General features: G+C 49.6%; 1 protein-coding gene across 1 annotated transcript in view; it reads right to left on the bottom strand.

Annotated features, from left to right (window-relative positions):
• Window positions 1-8,343: 8,343 nt before the first annotated feature.
• The window catches only part of MAPRE2 (microtubule associated protein RP/EB family member 2), a 118,394-nt gene continuing 109,394 nt past the window's right edge, over window positions 8,344-17,343 (bottom strand). The window contains exon 6 of the mRNA XM_004703081.2: window positions 8,344-11,264. Coding sequence (XP_004703138.1) covers window positions 11,190-11,264 — 75 coding nt within the window. The 3' untranslated portion in view covers window positions 8,344-11,189. The remainder of the gene's footprint in view (window positions 11,265-17,343) is intronic.

The following is a 17,343-nucleotide window of genomic DNA, read 5'->3' as shown; positions in this document are numbered from 1 at the left end:
GGGCTAGATGGCCGCTTGTTTACTTTCAAGCCTTTAAGTCCCCAGACGCTATAGGTCTCGATAGCCGGCACCATCAGCCTTCTTCACCACACTTACTTATGCACACATTTGTCTTTAGCGTTTATGTGTGGAAAGTGGTCACACAATGATGGTTTTTGTTCTTTGGTGTCTGCTGCCTGTTCCTCGAAGGAATATTTTTGACGGGGCAGGAGATCGTCCTATGAATACAGTGACATGAAGGCAAAACCCTGAAAAGCCGTATTGACTGCTGTTCCCTTTGCCTTCAATACCCAGCACAACTCGCTGCACTGTTAACACCAAGGGCTGCTTATACCCTTGGGCATTTCCATCCTGGCTGAACACTGGTAGTCTGGCTTGAAGAACAAAAACTAGGTTGGATCTTATTCCTTTTCTTTTTCCATTATATATACCATATATACTCAGGAATAAGCTGACCCGAATACCAGTTGAGGCACCTAATTTTACCACCAACACTGCATTAAAAATGTGCTGAAAAACTTGGCTTATACATGCATTTTCACACAGCCCTCATGTTTTTATTCCACTTACAGTTTTTTATTACTAAATACTTTAATTGGGGGCTCTTACAGCTCTTATCACAATCTATACATTCATCCATTGTGTCAAGCACATTTGTACACGTTGCCATCATCATTCTCAAAGCATTTTCTTTCTTCTTGAACCCCTGATATCAGCTCCCCACTTTTTCCCTCCCTTCCCCACCTTCCCTCCCCATGAACCCCTGATAAATTATAGATTATTATTTTCATATCTTACACCATCCTCTGTCTCCCGTCACCCACTTTTCTGCTGTTTGTCCCCCTGGCAGGGGGTTATATGTCGATCCTTGTGATCAATTCCCCCTCGCCTCCCCCACCCCCCGACCTTCCCCTTATCCTCCTGGTATCTGTATTTTCATTATTGGTCCTTAAGGGTTTATCTGTCCTGGATTCCCTGTGTTTGGGGCTCTTATCTGTAGCAGTGTTCATGTTCAGATTTGTAAGGTAGAATTAAGGTCATGATAGTGGCGGGGAGGAAGCACTAAAGAACTAGAAGAAAGGTGTATGTTTCATCGGTGCTCTACTGCACCCTGATTCCACTTACATTGTTTTAGCTCTTTTTCTACCTCTTTGAGTGGGCCTTTTCCAATATTTCCTGGGATTTTCTTGGCCTTCTACTCTAAAATTTCTAACACCCCCACTCAGGCCCGCTGCTAGCACCATAGATTCTGCCTTGAAAAGCTTCATGGTCCATGGGCACTTCTTGGTGGATTCACCAACCCCTGGAATATCAGCTCTTTCTCATTAGTTCTAACCACTCGATTCCCCTGCAGTTCTGTGTTTCCAAATGTCTGCAGGGCATCTCCACTTTCAGGCCCTGCCATCCAACATTGGATTCAGCAGCCTCTCCCCTGGTCCCAGCCTCTCAGAGGCACTAACCTTCTGCAGGTGGCTAGCCTAAAAACCTTTCCATCTTCGGTACATTTCTTTCTCGTTTCTTGTATCTGGTTGTAGCTTGCTGCTAAGAATTTTCAGATCTCTCCTCTATATTTTTACTGTGAACCTCTGTTTTCGCAAGTGAGGTGGGACTTAAAGTGCTCACTGCTCCTTATCTCAGTGACCACATGGAAAAGCCAAGGGCTGACGCTGCGGGAAAAGCTAGATTTGCTCATCTAAATGCAAACGCCTGGTTAAAAATTGTGGGTCTACAGCAATTCTACACCTACGTGTATGCCCAAGGGAGTTAGAAGCAATGACATAAACAGATATGTATACATCAATGCTCATTATAGCACTAGTCACAATAGCCAACAAGTGGAAACAAATGTTCATTAACCTATGAATGGAAACAAAACGTGGCACAGTGAACTAAACAGAAATGAAGCCCTGATACATAGATGAGCTCTGAAACCTTCTACCAATGAAGTCGATTACAAAACAGTATTGTAGGGTAGCATGTGTTTGAAATAGCCAGAAGCGGCAAATGTAGAAAGACGAGAGTTTATTAATGGTTGCCAGGGGGATGTGGGCGGAAGGGAGGGGGAGGGGAAGGGGAGAGTCATTGTTAGGAAGCGCTGCGTGTCTATTAATGATGAGAAAAACATTGGGTAGCAGATACTGTTGATGTCCACACAACACAATGGATGTAATCACTGGATTGTACATGTAAAAATGTAAGCAAACACAAAACTTCTGGCTCTAGAGCACGTTCTTCTTTTTTTTTTTTTTTGTCATTTTATTGGGGGCTCTTACAACTCTTGTTACGAACCATACATCAATTGTATCCAACATATCTGTACATATATTCCATCGTTCTTTTCTAGACATTTACTTTCCATTGAGCCCTTGGGATTAGCTCCTCCCTCCCCCTCCCCCCCAACCCTCGTGGCCCCCTGATAGGTTGTAGATTGTTAATTATTTTCATATCTCACACTGACCGCTGTCTCCCTTCCCCTCTGATTTCTGTTATTCTTCTCCCTGGCTGGGGGTGTGTGGTTATGTGCCATTCATTGCGACTGGTGCCCCTTCCCTCCCCACCTCTCCCTTCCTGTCCCCTACCCTTTTGGTATCTCTATTCCTGTACCTGGGTTCCCTGTGTTGTGAGTTTTATCTCTTGCCGATGCCTATGTACACGCTCCTATCTGGTCTAGATTGGGAGACGGCACTGAGGTCGTGATAGCAGGGGGTGAGGAGGCATATTGTGTGACCCATTAGGGGCACTGGTCTCAGACCCCATTTACACTTTACAAAAATATTGAGGACCCCCAGGGGGCTTTTGTGACTGTAGGTTGTAGTTATTGATATTAATGACATGAAAACTAAGCACAAATTTAAAGACCATGAATTCTTAGCAGTTAGACAACTAATAGCCAATAGATTAATCACATGTAAACCTGAATAACATTTTATGAAATAAATATTTTCAAAACAAAAAAATTGGAAAGTGGTACAGTAATTTATATTTTGTGGCAATTTTTCATAATGCCCGGCTTAACAGAAAGAAGGTGGTTGGATTCTTTTATCTACGCCTAGATTATTTCTGCTGTGCTATCAGGCCTCATGCAGCTTCTGGAAAGTTCCACTGTACCCATGTGAAAGAATAAAAGTGTAATGGGCAGGTAATGTCTTAGTATTGGGTGAGGATGGTTTTCCTTTCTGGGACTCCCTGAAAAAGTCCCGAGGACAGGCTGCCAGGGTCCTGATCACAGTTCAGAACTGCCGGCTTCGAGGGTGCTGAATGTATTTCTACCTTAACGTTTTCTTTTCCTTTTTCACGACCTTTTTGGTTTTGTGGCTTACATCCATACATTCTCCAGCGTGCCATCAGAAGAGACGATTTATGGACGGAGTCGGTCCGGTAGGCTCGTAGAGCCTCGCCCGGGGCTCGAGGAAGGAGGCTGCGCGGGCGCAGGTCTGGTGCGTGGAGGGGCTGCGGGTGCAAGGCGGCCACCACTCTGCGCTTCACCAGCTCACTGAAACGGGCGAAATCACAAGCCACAAACACAACACAACAACCCACCGCGTCAAATGGATAAGCGTGCATGTCAAAGGTGCCAGCGAACAGACCACCTGCTGGGTCCCTGTCACCGCTGGTCTTCATCAGAGGAATGGACGACGAAATGCAGTGCTGGGTCTCGCAGAGCAGCCGGGAGCGCCAATCCTGATAAACGTGGCAATGGCTGAACCCCCTCCTGGGATATTCAGGACAATTGTGAAGATAACCATGATGTGAAGTGACAAGAACAGAATGAAGAAAACCAGAGGGTACAGATTCAGAGCATCAAAGACACACAGAAAGGACTCAGATGGTAAATTCTGAGAAGCGAACAGAGTTTTAATGAAATATTTTCTTTTTTTGTGGGGTGTGTGTTAAATCCACTATGCTGAAGGTGAATAGCATCCTCAGTAAAATATGTGTCCTATATTGTCCTTGAGGTGTTTTTATTGTTTTAAACCATTTTATTGGGGACTTGTACAACTCATCACAATCCATCCATCCATTCTTCCATTGTGTCAAGCACATTTGTACATTTGTTGCCCTGATTCTCAAAACATTGCTTTCCATTTGAGCCCTTGGTATCAGCTGTTTCCCCCCTCCCTTCCCGCTTCCCCCTCCCTCATGAACCCTTAATAATTTATACATTATTTTTATTTTGTCATATCATACACTGTCCAACATCTCCCTTCATGCACTTTTTTGTTGTCCATCCCCCAGGGAGGAGGTTATATGTAAATCCTTATAATCAGTTCCCCCTTTCTACCTTCCCTTCCCTCCACCCTCCTGGTATCACCACTCTCACCACTGGTCCTGAGGGGGTTCATCTGTCCTGGATTCCCTGTTTCCAGTTCCTATCTGTACGAGTGTACATTCTCTGGTCCAGCCAGGTTTGTAAAGTATAATTGGGATCATGATATTGGGCGGGGGGGGGGGGCGCGGAGCATTTAAGAACTAGAGGAAAGTTGTGTTTCATTGATGCTACAGTGCACCCTGACTGACTCATCTCCTCACTTCCCCTCGGCCTTCTTCACCACACTTGCTTAAGCACACATTTGTCTTCAGTATTTGTATGGGGAAGGTGAGCACACAATGATATGATTTGTTGTTCTTTGATGTCTGCTACCTGATCCCTTCAACACCCCTTGAGGTGTTTTTAACGTCACAACCAATGAAGAAAATCTGCCACAGGAAGCCCTTTCCATTGGAAGAAGTCAGGTTTTTCAGTCCTCAGTACCAGAAAGGCATTTTCAGGATCAGGAAGCTGGAGGCAGGGAGCATGGGATTTGCTTTCCATAGAGCAGTGATTGTGTACGTGCTTCCTTTAGCTCACCCACCAGCCCCTCCCTGTGTTTCTTTCTTACTTGCAGAGAGCGGCGTGACCACTTATCAAGCGAGCGACGGCAGGGCACAGCCCCCCACTGGCTTCTCCAGGTGCTGGTGCATCTCCGCAGGTAAGGACTTTGCAGACACCGGAGGAACTGCCTTGTTCTGTTCAGTGTCAAAAAGTCACCCTTGCCCAGTGCAGCCCTTTTTTCTGCCTTTAGTAGTGAAAAAAAATGTCATAACTGAGGTAGACACAGGTGAAGCACGCCGTTATTACTGAGGAACCCCCCCCCCCCCCCCCCCCCCCCCCCCCACACACACACACAGAGCCCACTGTGGTCGGGTTCATTCCCACTCATAGGGTAACTATAGGAACAGACATCCTCTTTCTCCCGAAAATCTGCTGGTGGGTTTGGATGACCACCTTATGGCTAGTAGTCAACTGCCCAGCCCACAGCACCTCCAGGGTCCCTTTATTGTTGAGAGCGGGCTGTTCAGAGGAGGGTGCTTAGTGTAATGGGTGGCTTGCCTGTGACCCCACCAGCTCAGCTGCCCTCAGTGGGATAACTTACGCAGGGCAAGGTGCCAACTTTGGCCATTAGGTACAAATCAACAGAGCCGAGTGAAAGAACAGAGTGAAGCCAATTATTTCTCTAATTCGTGTTGGGAGTACACTCTGGGGCAGTCTACACTTACCTTAACTCCTCCTCCTCCTTTTACTTACACAGGAGTGGCCTCAGGTAAAGGACAAAACCAAAGAACCCATTACAATGATGTTTCAATTCATGCTTCATTTTCTGAGCACCTACTGTGGGTGGCAAAGCAACTTCTAACATAGCCCCCTGCCCCCCCCCCCCCACCTGCCCCCAGTTCATAAAGTGGAGTCCTAGGGGGACACACATGGGTAATGTGTTCAGCCGCTAAAAAAGTTGGAGGTCTGGGCACACCCAGAGGTGCTTGACGATCTGCTTCTAAATGCCAGTCACTGGAACCCCCTACGGAGCACACTTCTACTCCTGGCACACACACAGTCACCAGGACTCTGCAAGGACTCCACAGCAGCTGGTTGGCCAGGGAAGAGGCAGGAAAGATATACCTGGCACAGAGAATGACCTTAGGGGTCCTGTGTTTCTTGATGGTGCAGTTTACTGAGAATCACAGTCTTAAAGAACCAGTTGGGATTGCCAAGGTCCCTCATCTGATCAATGATGAAACTGAGCTCAGCAGAACAGTGTGTCCAAATTATTTGAGAGCTGTGATAAGTAGAAATGTGACCAGTGTTGCTTTTTTATTTTCATGATGCCAAGTAACAAAATAAGTTGTCCTTCACTACAACCTATGTTGCTCTAGTTACCTATTGTAGGAAACAAACCACCCTGAATTTAGTGACATACAACAGTTTATCATCTCATTTGCTCTCCGGAACAACCTTATAAGGGAGGTGGTTTTGGCTGCTGTGGCGTTAACGCCAATTTGTGGAGACGTTGTGTTCACCAGGAGCCCCGCTGTGGGAGTAGCTATGTGTCAGGCTGCTAACTGCAAGATCAGCCGTTCGAAACCACTAGTCACTTCACAGGAGAAAGATGTGGATTTCTACTCCTGTCAAGTTAGTCTTGGACATTCCTTGGGGAAGTTTTACCATAGCTGGCATCAACGTGATGGCAATGAGTGTGCATCACTACTAAACCTCACCAGTTCAACTTCTCAACACGTACAAATTGCCTCTTGTCACCTGTGTCAGATCAGAGCCTCTCTGTGGATGTCTACTGGCTGTTCTGTTGAACGAGAAGCTCCCAGGAGTCATTCTCTACCAAAAGAGCCCTCGGCGCTTTCATCCACAGGAAGGCATTGCTTCAGCAAGGACCTTCACACCCGAAGGGTCCTTCCATGCCTCCAGGGCTTCAGAACCCAAGACTGCCCAAGGGCATGCCCCAAACTCCAAGCCAATCCTACCGGGCTGCTTCAGAAATTACACTTGGTGAGGTCATTTTGCTTCTGGATTGAGTTTAGGATTGTAATCAAAATTGAAGAGTAAAATTGATTTGTTGGATGTCTTTCTTAGAGACACCGCGACGCTCAACATTACAGAGGGGATTGGTGCTGTGAGTATAACTACGTTGTGTGTGTGTGTGTTTACTTTTAGAGATGTACCATCTGTAATTTTAAATTTGTAGCCTTTCGTGAACTTTTATTTTTGTTTCTGAACTTATGAGACCACTCAGGACACCAATAAGAACACATTACGTTTCTGGAGATCATTAAGACTTAATGGGACCCGTTGGTTCCACCGCATTTGAACCTTGGTCATTTGTGTTTACTAGTGTTTGCCTGTGATTAAGTCTGTGTATTCTCGATATTAGGAGCTTTGGTGGTGTAGGGGTTACATGTTGAGCTGGGATCCACAAAGTTAGCAGTTTGAAAATACCTGCAGCTCTGAGGGAGAAAGACGGGGTTTCTACTCCTATAAACGGGGAGTCTCAGTAACTCACAGGGGCAGTTCTGTCCTGTCCTGTGGAGTCGCTGAGAGTTGGCATGGACTCAGTGGCAGTGAGTTTAGTGAGATTCTTGATCACTGGTGAGCAAATGTGTAAAGGTGCGATTCGGAGTTTACAGCCTGAGGCTGGTGACTTGGACAGCAGCAACAGACTTCTGCCACAAAAGGATTCTGGGGAGAAATACAGTCAGGACAAATGTTGTAGGAGCTTTGTGTCTTACTAGGTTCCCAAGACATTGTGCTTAAATATATAAACACACACACACACACACACCAATATATATATCAAAAGGCAATGAACAAGAAAGTGTAATTTAGAACCAAACTGACCTCTAGGTGGTGCTTGAGAGCAGCGTAGGCTGGCATCCTGCAGCGTGAAAGGTGTGAGCCTCAGTCAAGGCAGACTCCAGGGCACAGGGCTCTACAGCCTCTACTACCCTGGTTCCCTGGGCTGGTCTCAGGGTATGGATTCAAAGACCAACATTTCAAATGCAGGGATGTAAAAGGTTTTTGCCTATTGTCATTCTGTCACAAAGCTTTACTTAAGACACCTCTCCCCTTTCCCCTTTGCTCCGTTCATCCAATCTAGTCTGGATGAAGCAAGCTGTATCTGCAAACACACTTTCAACAGGGAACAGTTTCTTTTTTTGTATGCATGTGTAAAATTTTAATAAAGTACTACATCTGCTACTTCTGATGTCAAAACGCTTTTAGGTCAGGGTAGAAGTGCTTCTGTGGTTCCCACACTGTAACTCCTCACAGGAGTAGAGAGCCTCATCTTCTTCCTGAGTAGCGGCTGGCGGTTTCCAGCTGCTGACTTTGAAGTTCGCAGTCCGCGGAGTAACAGAGGCCATGGCTTTTTAGAAAGTCTCTCCTACCCGTGTTAACTCAAAAAACATGTGAGTCCACCCAAACAACCGATTAATACGCACATGGCTCACTACAAAAAGACCACTAAAGAAAGAAGAAAGGTAACTGTCAAAATGGAAGAAACGATAGGTCCAGGCTGATTTTAACGTATACTTTTTTTTATTAAATATGTAAAAAGATAAACGCAAGTCAAGTTATTCACATATTAAGAGACCAAAAGAAAACGAAGCCTAGTCTACCATGCGACACTAGGCGGAAAACGTAAAACGAAACATGATACATCTGAATAAGACTTTTTCCTCTATTGTGTCATTAGTATCTATATTTATAATTAACAAGACATATGCGTACATTCCTTTCCGTTTACATTTAATATATAACAAAAGCTTTCCGGTGTACTAGTTCATAAAAGTAATTCGAATGCATATTAAACCTTAACGGAGGCATACTCACCAGGGCAGGGAGGAGCTGTAGGTTCCCTCCTGGAGTTTACATCTCTGGGTCAACAGGGTGTTTGTTTTCTTCTCCTGCTTAGAAAGAACGTGGCGGGCCTGCTGGGAGCCCTCTGCTTCGATCACTTCCTACCTGACTCTAGTGTGGATGTGCTATAACGGCCGACAGGTGAGGGGGTGTGTGGGGGGCACTGGGACAGTTCTCGGCCCAGGATGACGAGCGCCTGGGGTGGCCGCTTGCCCAGAATGGCCCGTGGAGAAGTGAGGCACAAGAGAAATGAGGACCGAAGCCGTGACTGAAGTTTAGCTGAGACAGAGTCCCCAGAGCATTGGTGACTTCCCCTGGGAGTCTGTTCAGAATGGGGACAGAAAGGAGTTCTAGCTCTTCTTTAAGGAAATGGACAGTCTATCCCCAAACGCCGCGAGAGGATGAAATTTGACTGGGGACAGTTCTCTTGGCTGGCTATCTGGCCAGAATGTCCTGGGAGGAATGACGTGGCTCAGTGAACTCATCTGAGTGGCTTTCTGCAAATGGCACAGTATGTCACGTGGTTCCTGCAGAAGACAGGATCCTGACTCCCTGTGAGGTCACTGGAGGTACCCACCTGCAGTGGGCTTCTGCTCAGGGCAGGAGCTAAGTGCCTACGAAGCGTGGACTGCACAGAGTCCTTTACTCTGCCTCTTTGCAAGAGTGAGGAATGGGGGTCAACAGCGCAGGCGCACAACACATGGGGAAGCGTGGCGGCGGCCGCACGTAGCATAGCCAGGCCGCACTGTAGCCAGGTGGGGAGGATGTCACTGCCGAGAGCCTGGCTTTCCAGCCTCAGAGAAAAGAGCCGCCGCTACTGTGCAGGGAAGAGAGGGAAGCAAACACCGTGCGACATTGGTCCGATTCACAACGTGGGTTGTGACCACAGAAACATAAGCGACCATTTCCATATGTAGCTCAATGGATACCACTGTGCAGCAGCTGATTTACTTTGAAAATATTTCTTTTGGTGAAAAGCTTGGCCAGAGTGTAGAATTGGACTTCAGTCCACGAATAAAGAGATCTGGAATCTTTGTGAGACTTAATTCAGACATTTATTTCAGCTTTTCAGGTACGTGGAGTGGGCACACTTGTTTCTTTCTTTTGTGTTGTTGTTGCAACTGCTAAGCCAACTAATAAGTGAAGTCAGTTTAAGGTTAGAGACCAGGTGAAATGAAGGGTCCAGGAAGGGATACCATTAGAGGGGGTGGGGGTGGGGGGGTATGGCAAAGATTTTGGAAAGAGACGAAGAAAATGTGCAAACATTAGTTAAAAAAATAAGGAATGCTTTTTAATTCATTACTGTTTCTCCTATTTATGAGTTGCCACTGTGTGGCAAAGGGTGACGGCGAGAAGGGCCCTGATCGTCAAGAGGGGGAACTTCCTTGCTCCGGAAAGGACCGGGTGTCACACGTCTTCCGTGCTGTCACTCTGGTGTCAGAACCAGATGCAGGACCAGGCCTCCCCTGGGGAGTTGGCTTCTGCTCACAAGGTCTTCCCAGCCAGCCTTCCAGAAAGCGTGCAGCGCACCCCTGAGCCCTGGAAGCTGGGGCTGCACTCGCCGGAGTTGTTCTTGGGAGGAATGGCCTGGTGTGAATGCCAGGCTTTGGGCGGACACCCTCTGGAGGAGGGGTGGGAGCGAGGGTGACACGGAAGGAGGCCCTGTGTCTCCCGACCCCCTTTGGACTGCAGGCCCTGATGAGCGCATCTCGGGGAGAATGGGTGCCCACCAGAGAGGACCCTGAGAAAGAAGGGGGCAGGGGACCTGGGGTGGGGGGAGGGCAAAGCTGAGATGGTGTTCTCCTTCAGTGAATGTCTTTCAAAACAAACATACTGTGTGGGGCGGGCTAATGCCCTGATGGATAAACACTGCTGGGCCAAACTGCCCTCATTTTGAATCCATTGTTCTGTTCTGCTTTTCCCTCTGCGGTGTCGTGAGGAGCGGGAGAAGCTGGCCCTGGGCCCCCGCCCCCAAACCAATCACTGTCATTATGGCTTTCATGGGAGCATGTTTCCCTTTGTTCCAATGTCTTATTTGACCCAATTTACGCTCAGAGGTTAGACTTGCAAACACCAAAGCACCACGAATGCATGTGACATCTAGTGACACTGGGCTGAGAAATGCCAATATAAATACCATATATCAAATTACCATTGTTTCACACCAGGATAAAAAGGGGGTGAGGGTGGGGTAGAGGGTGGGGAGAGCTGCTTGGGACAGAAATGAAGGAGAGAGCAGAACCAATCTGAAGCAGCCGCGTGGTGAAGTTGCAGGTATGTGACCCTACGCGCGCTCAGGTGGACGGCCAGAGCGGTCACCTGCTGGCGCGTCTTGGCCAGGTGAGTGGGAACGGAGAGCATGGCTGGCCGATGCGACAGTGTGGGTGTTAACGGCAGATCAGAGACAACTGCTTTCTGTTGAGCTTGAGGCCACACATGTTCCAAATCTCCAGGAAAAAAGTTCCCACACAACATGGAAGTGTCAAGAGCTGCCGAGGCCGGTTCAGTACTCATCCTGCTGCGGGGGCTGCTGTTCGTGGACTTGCTCTTCTGCTTCCGCCTCCTCTGTGTGCCCCTCCTGTGGGCGGGGCAGGGGCAAAGTTAGAGCTCAGGTCACCGATGGGATTATAAGGCCCCACAGGGTCTGCCGCCTCACTGCCAAGGCACCAGGCCTACTGCTCCCAACTCCCGACACACGCACGCACGCACGCGTCTGGTGACCCTGCACCCTTGAGGAATGAATCATTCCCGAGAGCTCAGTCACTGGCTTGCAGAGAGCGCACCATCCAATCTAACCAGCCCAGCCCACACGCAACTTACTACGAATTTCCTTCCCCTCTTAAACAGCAGAAACCAAACCAAGCTCATGGCCATCGAGTTGATTCCAAGTCAGAGGGGCTCTCTAGGGAGGGCAGAACTGCCCTTGTGGGTTTCCAAGGCTTTAACCTTGACGGGTGTAGAAAACCTCATCTTTCTCCTGAAGACCAGCTGGTGGTTTCGACACGATGCAACCTGCTGTGACATACACCAGTAAAGCCTCAGGCCTCTTGGCGCGTCCAGTGGGCTCCATCAGTCCCAAGAGCCCTGTGGCTTGGCTGGGCTTTGCTGCCTGCAGCGTGCGAGTGCCTGTGTGTGTCCAACTCATCCGAACCCATTGCTGTCAAGTCGATTCCGACTCACAGGGACCCTACAGGGCAAGGGAGGAGATGCTCGTGGGTTTCTAAGGCTACTAGTGTTTACAGAAGCTGGCTGGTGGATTCAAACCCCTGACCTTCTGGTTAGCAGCCTCCCACTGTGCCTCGTGGACTCTCTTCCAGGAGGAGCCATAGAAACCCCTGTGTATCAGAGTGGAGCTGCCCTGTAGGGTTTCCTAGGCTGCCATTCTGGTGGTAGTGGGCTGCCAGGTGGTTTCTTCCATGGAGCTGCTGGTGGGATTGAACTGCTGACCCTCTGACTGGCAGCTGAGTATTAACTATCGCCCCAGGAGGCCTCTCTCTGCCTTTACCAACCCCACCTCTTATAATTAGTTACTCATCTGACATGAGCAAACTTGCTAGGTGGGCAAGAAAGGGTTCATACTCAAGTGTTGTTGGCTTCCCTGGGCAAGGCGCCCTCTCCACCAGAGCTTTTAGCTTAAGGACATTGGGCTCCCTACCAAGAGCCTTGAAGAAGTAGGTGGAAACAGTATTAAAAGTTAAAGAAATTTTCTCACCAACTTTTTGAATCCCCCTTTCATTTAGGCGCTTGAGGCAGTTTCTGCTTTTATTCTGGTTACTAACTGTGACCCAGTGGGCGACACATTCCTTTCCTTGGCACCAAAGGTCAGACGTATCCCTCTGCCTCGCCAAGTGAAGCATCTCACACTCCGGGGTCAACCTCCTTCTCCTGCTGCCTTTGCAAAGTCTTTTAATTTGCTGACCTCACAAAGAATAATGAACGTGTTATTACCCAAGCAGTAGAGCAAGGCTTATCAATAGAGGCTGACTGCTCTACCACCCCTCAAGCCCAGTCATGGTAAATGCTACTGAGGTGCGACCAGGAGTGTCCCCCTGGACAGTGGACAGGCAGACACATTCAGGTTTCACACCCTGCATCTGGACTCCGCTCCCTGAGCCTCCCCTCCTTTCTCGCTCTTATTCCCACACCCAGTACCCTCATCTCCTCAGACCCGAGCACAACGAGCTGTCCCCCTGCTCCCATCACACAGCCTGATAGGGAGTCTCACTTGGTTGGAACCTCTGGTCACAGCAGTCAGGTGCAGCACCCAATGCCACAAGGGATGACCCCGACTGCCACTGTTAGGAGGGGGGGCCCTGCTGGCACAATGGAAACCTAAAGGTCCGTGGTCAAATCCACCAAGGCTGTGAGGGAGGAGAGACCTAATGACGCGCTCCTGGGGCACAGAGTCCCACTGCCACGCAGTCCCTTCTGACTCGCAGACTCCCTAGGGACACCCTGAGGCTGTAAAGCTTTCCAGGAGCAGGCCAGCCTCATCCTGTTCTTCCATGGAGTGGATGGTGGGTTTGAACCGCCAACCTTGGAGCTAGCAGTCCAACACTTACCCGATGGTGCCATTAGAGCACCAGCCTGGGAATCCTCGAGAGCAGGGCCACGAGTCAGATCGACTTGATGGCACAGCAGCACGTGTGAGTGATCGCTGAGTGCATTCCGACTCGTGGCGACACCTGCTGAGGGGCTCTGTGCTCGGTGAGGTGTTCAGGGACTGACTTCCTTGGGAAGGGATTGACAGGATTCTCTTCTGAGGCACCTCTGGGTGGGCTGGGGCTTTCAAACTGGTTGGTCAGCAGCTGAAGGTGTTAACTGTCCCACCTATGGACTCCAGGCCCTGCGGCCCACACACTGCTTTGTTGCCTGAGACGATGGCGATGGAGGCTGGCATTCCGTCAGCTCTGGGTGCACCACTCTGTGACCTTTTGCCTGAGTTTCCTCATATGTATCATGGGGATGAGTGTCCCTGAACAGGGCAGCTGCGAGGATTTAATGGGGTGACATGCATCATATGCCCTGAACAGTGCCAGGCACATAGACATTGCAGATTTAAACTCTGATCTGTGTATCTGCATGGGAGAACTCTTACACTATTTTAGAAGCTTGTATCATGGGCTAAGCAGTGGGCTGCTAACTGAAAAGTTGATGGTTCAAACCCACCCAGGTGCTCTAAAGGAGAAAGATGAGGCTTTCTGTTCCAGAAAGATGTAGTCTCGGTGCATGTGAGTCAGAATGGTTTCTAAGGCAGGGGCGTGGTTGGTTGGCAGTTAATTAAAAAGCACACCCTCGTTGTCACAGCTCACAGTGGAAATTGGACCTTGTACCACAGTCTAGGGTTTGGATCCAGCGCAGTCCCTTACTAGTCCTGTGCCAACATGCAGACCATTCAATACACCACTTCTTCCACCCATGACCCCAACCTCGGCTGGGCTGCGCATCCTGAGTTAACGGGAAGGTGGCAAATGAGGATCTACTCTACACGTTACAGGAAGCCATCCGTGCTCTGGGTACAGTCCAGAGGGAACAGTGGGAGAAAGGAATTAGCCCAGGATTGCAAGTCAGAAGTAAATGCGGGGCCTCCAGCCAGCGTGAGACCAGGCACACAGCACACTTGAGGGCAGCACTCCATGCACACTGGGCACAAGTTCCCGTCACAGGATGCCCCCTTGTGATGTAACACACAGCAGGATCCGTGGCCCTCAGGTCCCTCTGCTGGGGCACTGTTCGAATTATGAGCCAACTCCCCAAGTTACTAATGGCTTGCTCAAGTGGGGGGCGGAAGAGAAGGCAGCCTGAAAAGTTGGCAGCATGCACCTATCATTTAGAGGAGGCTAAGCTACATTTAAGAGCCCTGGTGGTGTAGGGGTTCCGCGGTGGGCTGCAATCTGCATGGTTGGCAGCTTGGCGGGAAAAAGACTGGCCTCTCTACTCCCATAAATGGTTAGTCTCAGAAACTCACAGGGGTTTGGGGTTGCTATGAGTCAGCATTGAATTGATGACAGAGAGAAGTTACATATCATAATGGAGAGCACTGAGCCCACGCAATGCTAGTACAGGCTGCTAGACAAAAAGGGTCTTTTTACATGCCCCGTCCGAGCACAAAGACGTAGTAAATGCACGTGCAAGTAGGCGGTCAGACACAACCTGGGCCAGATCCGTTGCTCTCGAGAGCCACCCACCTGATTCCCGCAAGCACTGCATGTCAGGCTACCATAGCTCGTGATGTCAGATGGGAATGTACTGTAGTATAAGAACTAGAAGGCACACTCAGTAGAATGACACGTTAGGAAAGACAAAAGAGATGACGGCTCTCAGTGCTGTGGAGGAAACAGGGCCTTTGGGAAGCTGTGAAGGGCCCCTACTCTGGAGATTGGCGAGTGGGTACTCCACAGCCTCCACCCTCTTGCCTCTGCACCTTCCTGTTGGCTTCCCTCTGCTGGGTGGTGTCCTCCTAGGAAAAGGAGTGCGGACTCACTGCAGCCCCACAGGAGAGCAGCACTGTCCCCAGGGGGTGACAGAAGCAGGCTGCCACGACCTCCTCCTGCAGAGTGGCTGGTGGGTTTGCCCTGCCAACCTTCTGGTTAGCAGCTGAGTGCTCTAAGCACTGGAATTCCGAGTCACCCTTCAACACCCTGCATAAATGCCATCTTCTCTGGGAGGCTTTACCAGTCCTTCCAGGCTGTCTCCCAGTGCCCCCTACACTAGTTTATGTCTCTGTTACTACATTGTCATAATCTGGCACATGCCAGGGAGTTGGGCCCCTGTCTGTTTCCCTCCTTAAGACTGTAGACACTTCTCCAGACAGGGACAGTCTCCCCTTTCTCCACTCCCAACGACAAGCACACAGGCGGATCCATGAGCACCGGTGTGAGGCAGACGAAGGCCATTGTGCTTCCCTGCTTGGTCTTTCAAGTCACAAACCACCGTTTGGTGTCAGCTGCACTTCAGCGGACAGAATCAGCGATGGAACAACTGCTGGCTAATCATTTGGTCCAGACACCTGTGGGTCCAGGTAGCACACTCACGGAAAAGATAATGCAAATAACAAAGGAGGGACTAGGGGGAGCCTGGTGGCACCGTAGATTAGGTATTGGTTAGGTAATTGCAAGGGTAGCAGTTCAAACCCACCAGCCACTCCTCAAGAGAAAGATGAGGTTGGCTGCTCCTGTAAAGATCTACAGCCTTAGAAAGCCTTCTCTCGGGTCACTCTGAGTGGAAACCAACTGTATGGCAGTGGCCCTGGTTGGTATGAGATAGCTGGTTGGTGATTTGCTCTGGAAATTGCTGTTATGTTTCTACAATTGGGGATGGAGTGATTTGTTTAGTTCCACTCCTCACACTCCCCTTCTGATTTCTACTTCTCCCAAACACATTCTTCTAGGGCTGTTTGAGTTCAGAAACCAGCCATCACCTAAATAAAGGCTTAGGCAAAGACACCCCGCCCCTGAGCAAACACTTCTAGCTTAAATGTACATGCAGCATTGACTCTGTCATCTGTCCTCAGGGAAACACAGGCACAGTGATTCTGCCTGCAGTCTCAGCAACGTGCCTGCGTCACACCAACACCTCCCTCACCTTGGGGTGGACTCTGGATCAAGCGGACAGCCAGGAATCTCTGCTCTCAGATTTGTGTACACAGTCACGCTAACAGCCTCAGAGACACTACCCACACCACACACTCCCCTACTGCCGAAGTGTGGGGGTGACCTGAAAACCCATCTTGGAGGAACCATGGGAAGAGCAGATGCTGGGGGGGCGGGCAGGGGGGGGCGGGGACCTGAAAACCCATCTTGGAGGAACCATGGGAAAAGCAGATGCTGGGGGTGGGGTGGGGGCCAGGGGAGGTGCCACGGCAGAGCAGCCAGTGTGCACTTTTCTCCACAAAGTCATGACATTTCAGACCTGAGTCATCAAGGAAGATGGGCAAGGGCAGGGACTCTTTAAAGGTTCCCTTTCCAATGGTGGTGCAGATGGTTAAGTGGTGTCCACTAATTGATGGAGGTTTGAACTCACCCAGAGCTACCTCGACCTGGCAATCTGCTTCGGAAAGGCCCCAGGGAGCCAGGAAGACCCTGTGGGGTGCAGACCTACTCTGACATGCATGATCGATCGCATGAGTTGGGACCCCAATTGCACTCCCCCTCCCAGGGTAGAACCTGGCTATGTTGTTGGGAGGTGGCCAATGGTAACGAGGTTCATCAGCCTCAGGGATTTAGGCAAATTGCAAGAAGCCTTTCTATCCAGGGTGACATCCAGGTGGGGAAGCAGGATGGAGCAGAGGCTAGCTGCTTCTGAGTCGCTCGCGCCCACTTCCGAAGAAGCTGTGTGTGTGTGTGTGTGTGTACACGCGGGCGGCACAGTGCATGAAAAACACCCTCCAGTGTCCAGGCACGTGCCACACACTCTGCCCCTCTTTTGTTTTTAGAAACCAATGTCCAGTCACAGTCCAAACAGGGACACCCGGCACGTTCCGAATCAAAGACTTATTCTCCACAGAGAGCGCCACAGATCTGGGTGCTTCTTTAGGAGCGGCCCTGAGTGGTAGTAAACCATATCCTGAAACTAGAAAACATCAGGCCGGCAGCTGTGTTTGGAAATCTGCTCAGAGAGCCCGCACAGAGTGCGTGCCAGGTCTCTCCCTCCCATCC

The sequence above is a fragment of the Echinops telfairi genome, unplaced genomic scaffold (assembly GCF_000313985.2).
Source record: "Echinops telfairi isolate 266 unplaced genomic scaffold, ASM31398v2 ScPeMD7_7400;HRSCAF=8409, whole genome shotgun sequence".
NCBI classification, from domain to species: domain Eukaryota; kingdom Metazoa; phylum Chordata; class Mammalia; order Afrosoricida; family Tenrecidae; genus Echinops; species Echinops telfairi.
This window is presented reverse-complemented; position numbering and strand designations above follow the sequence as displayed.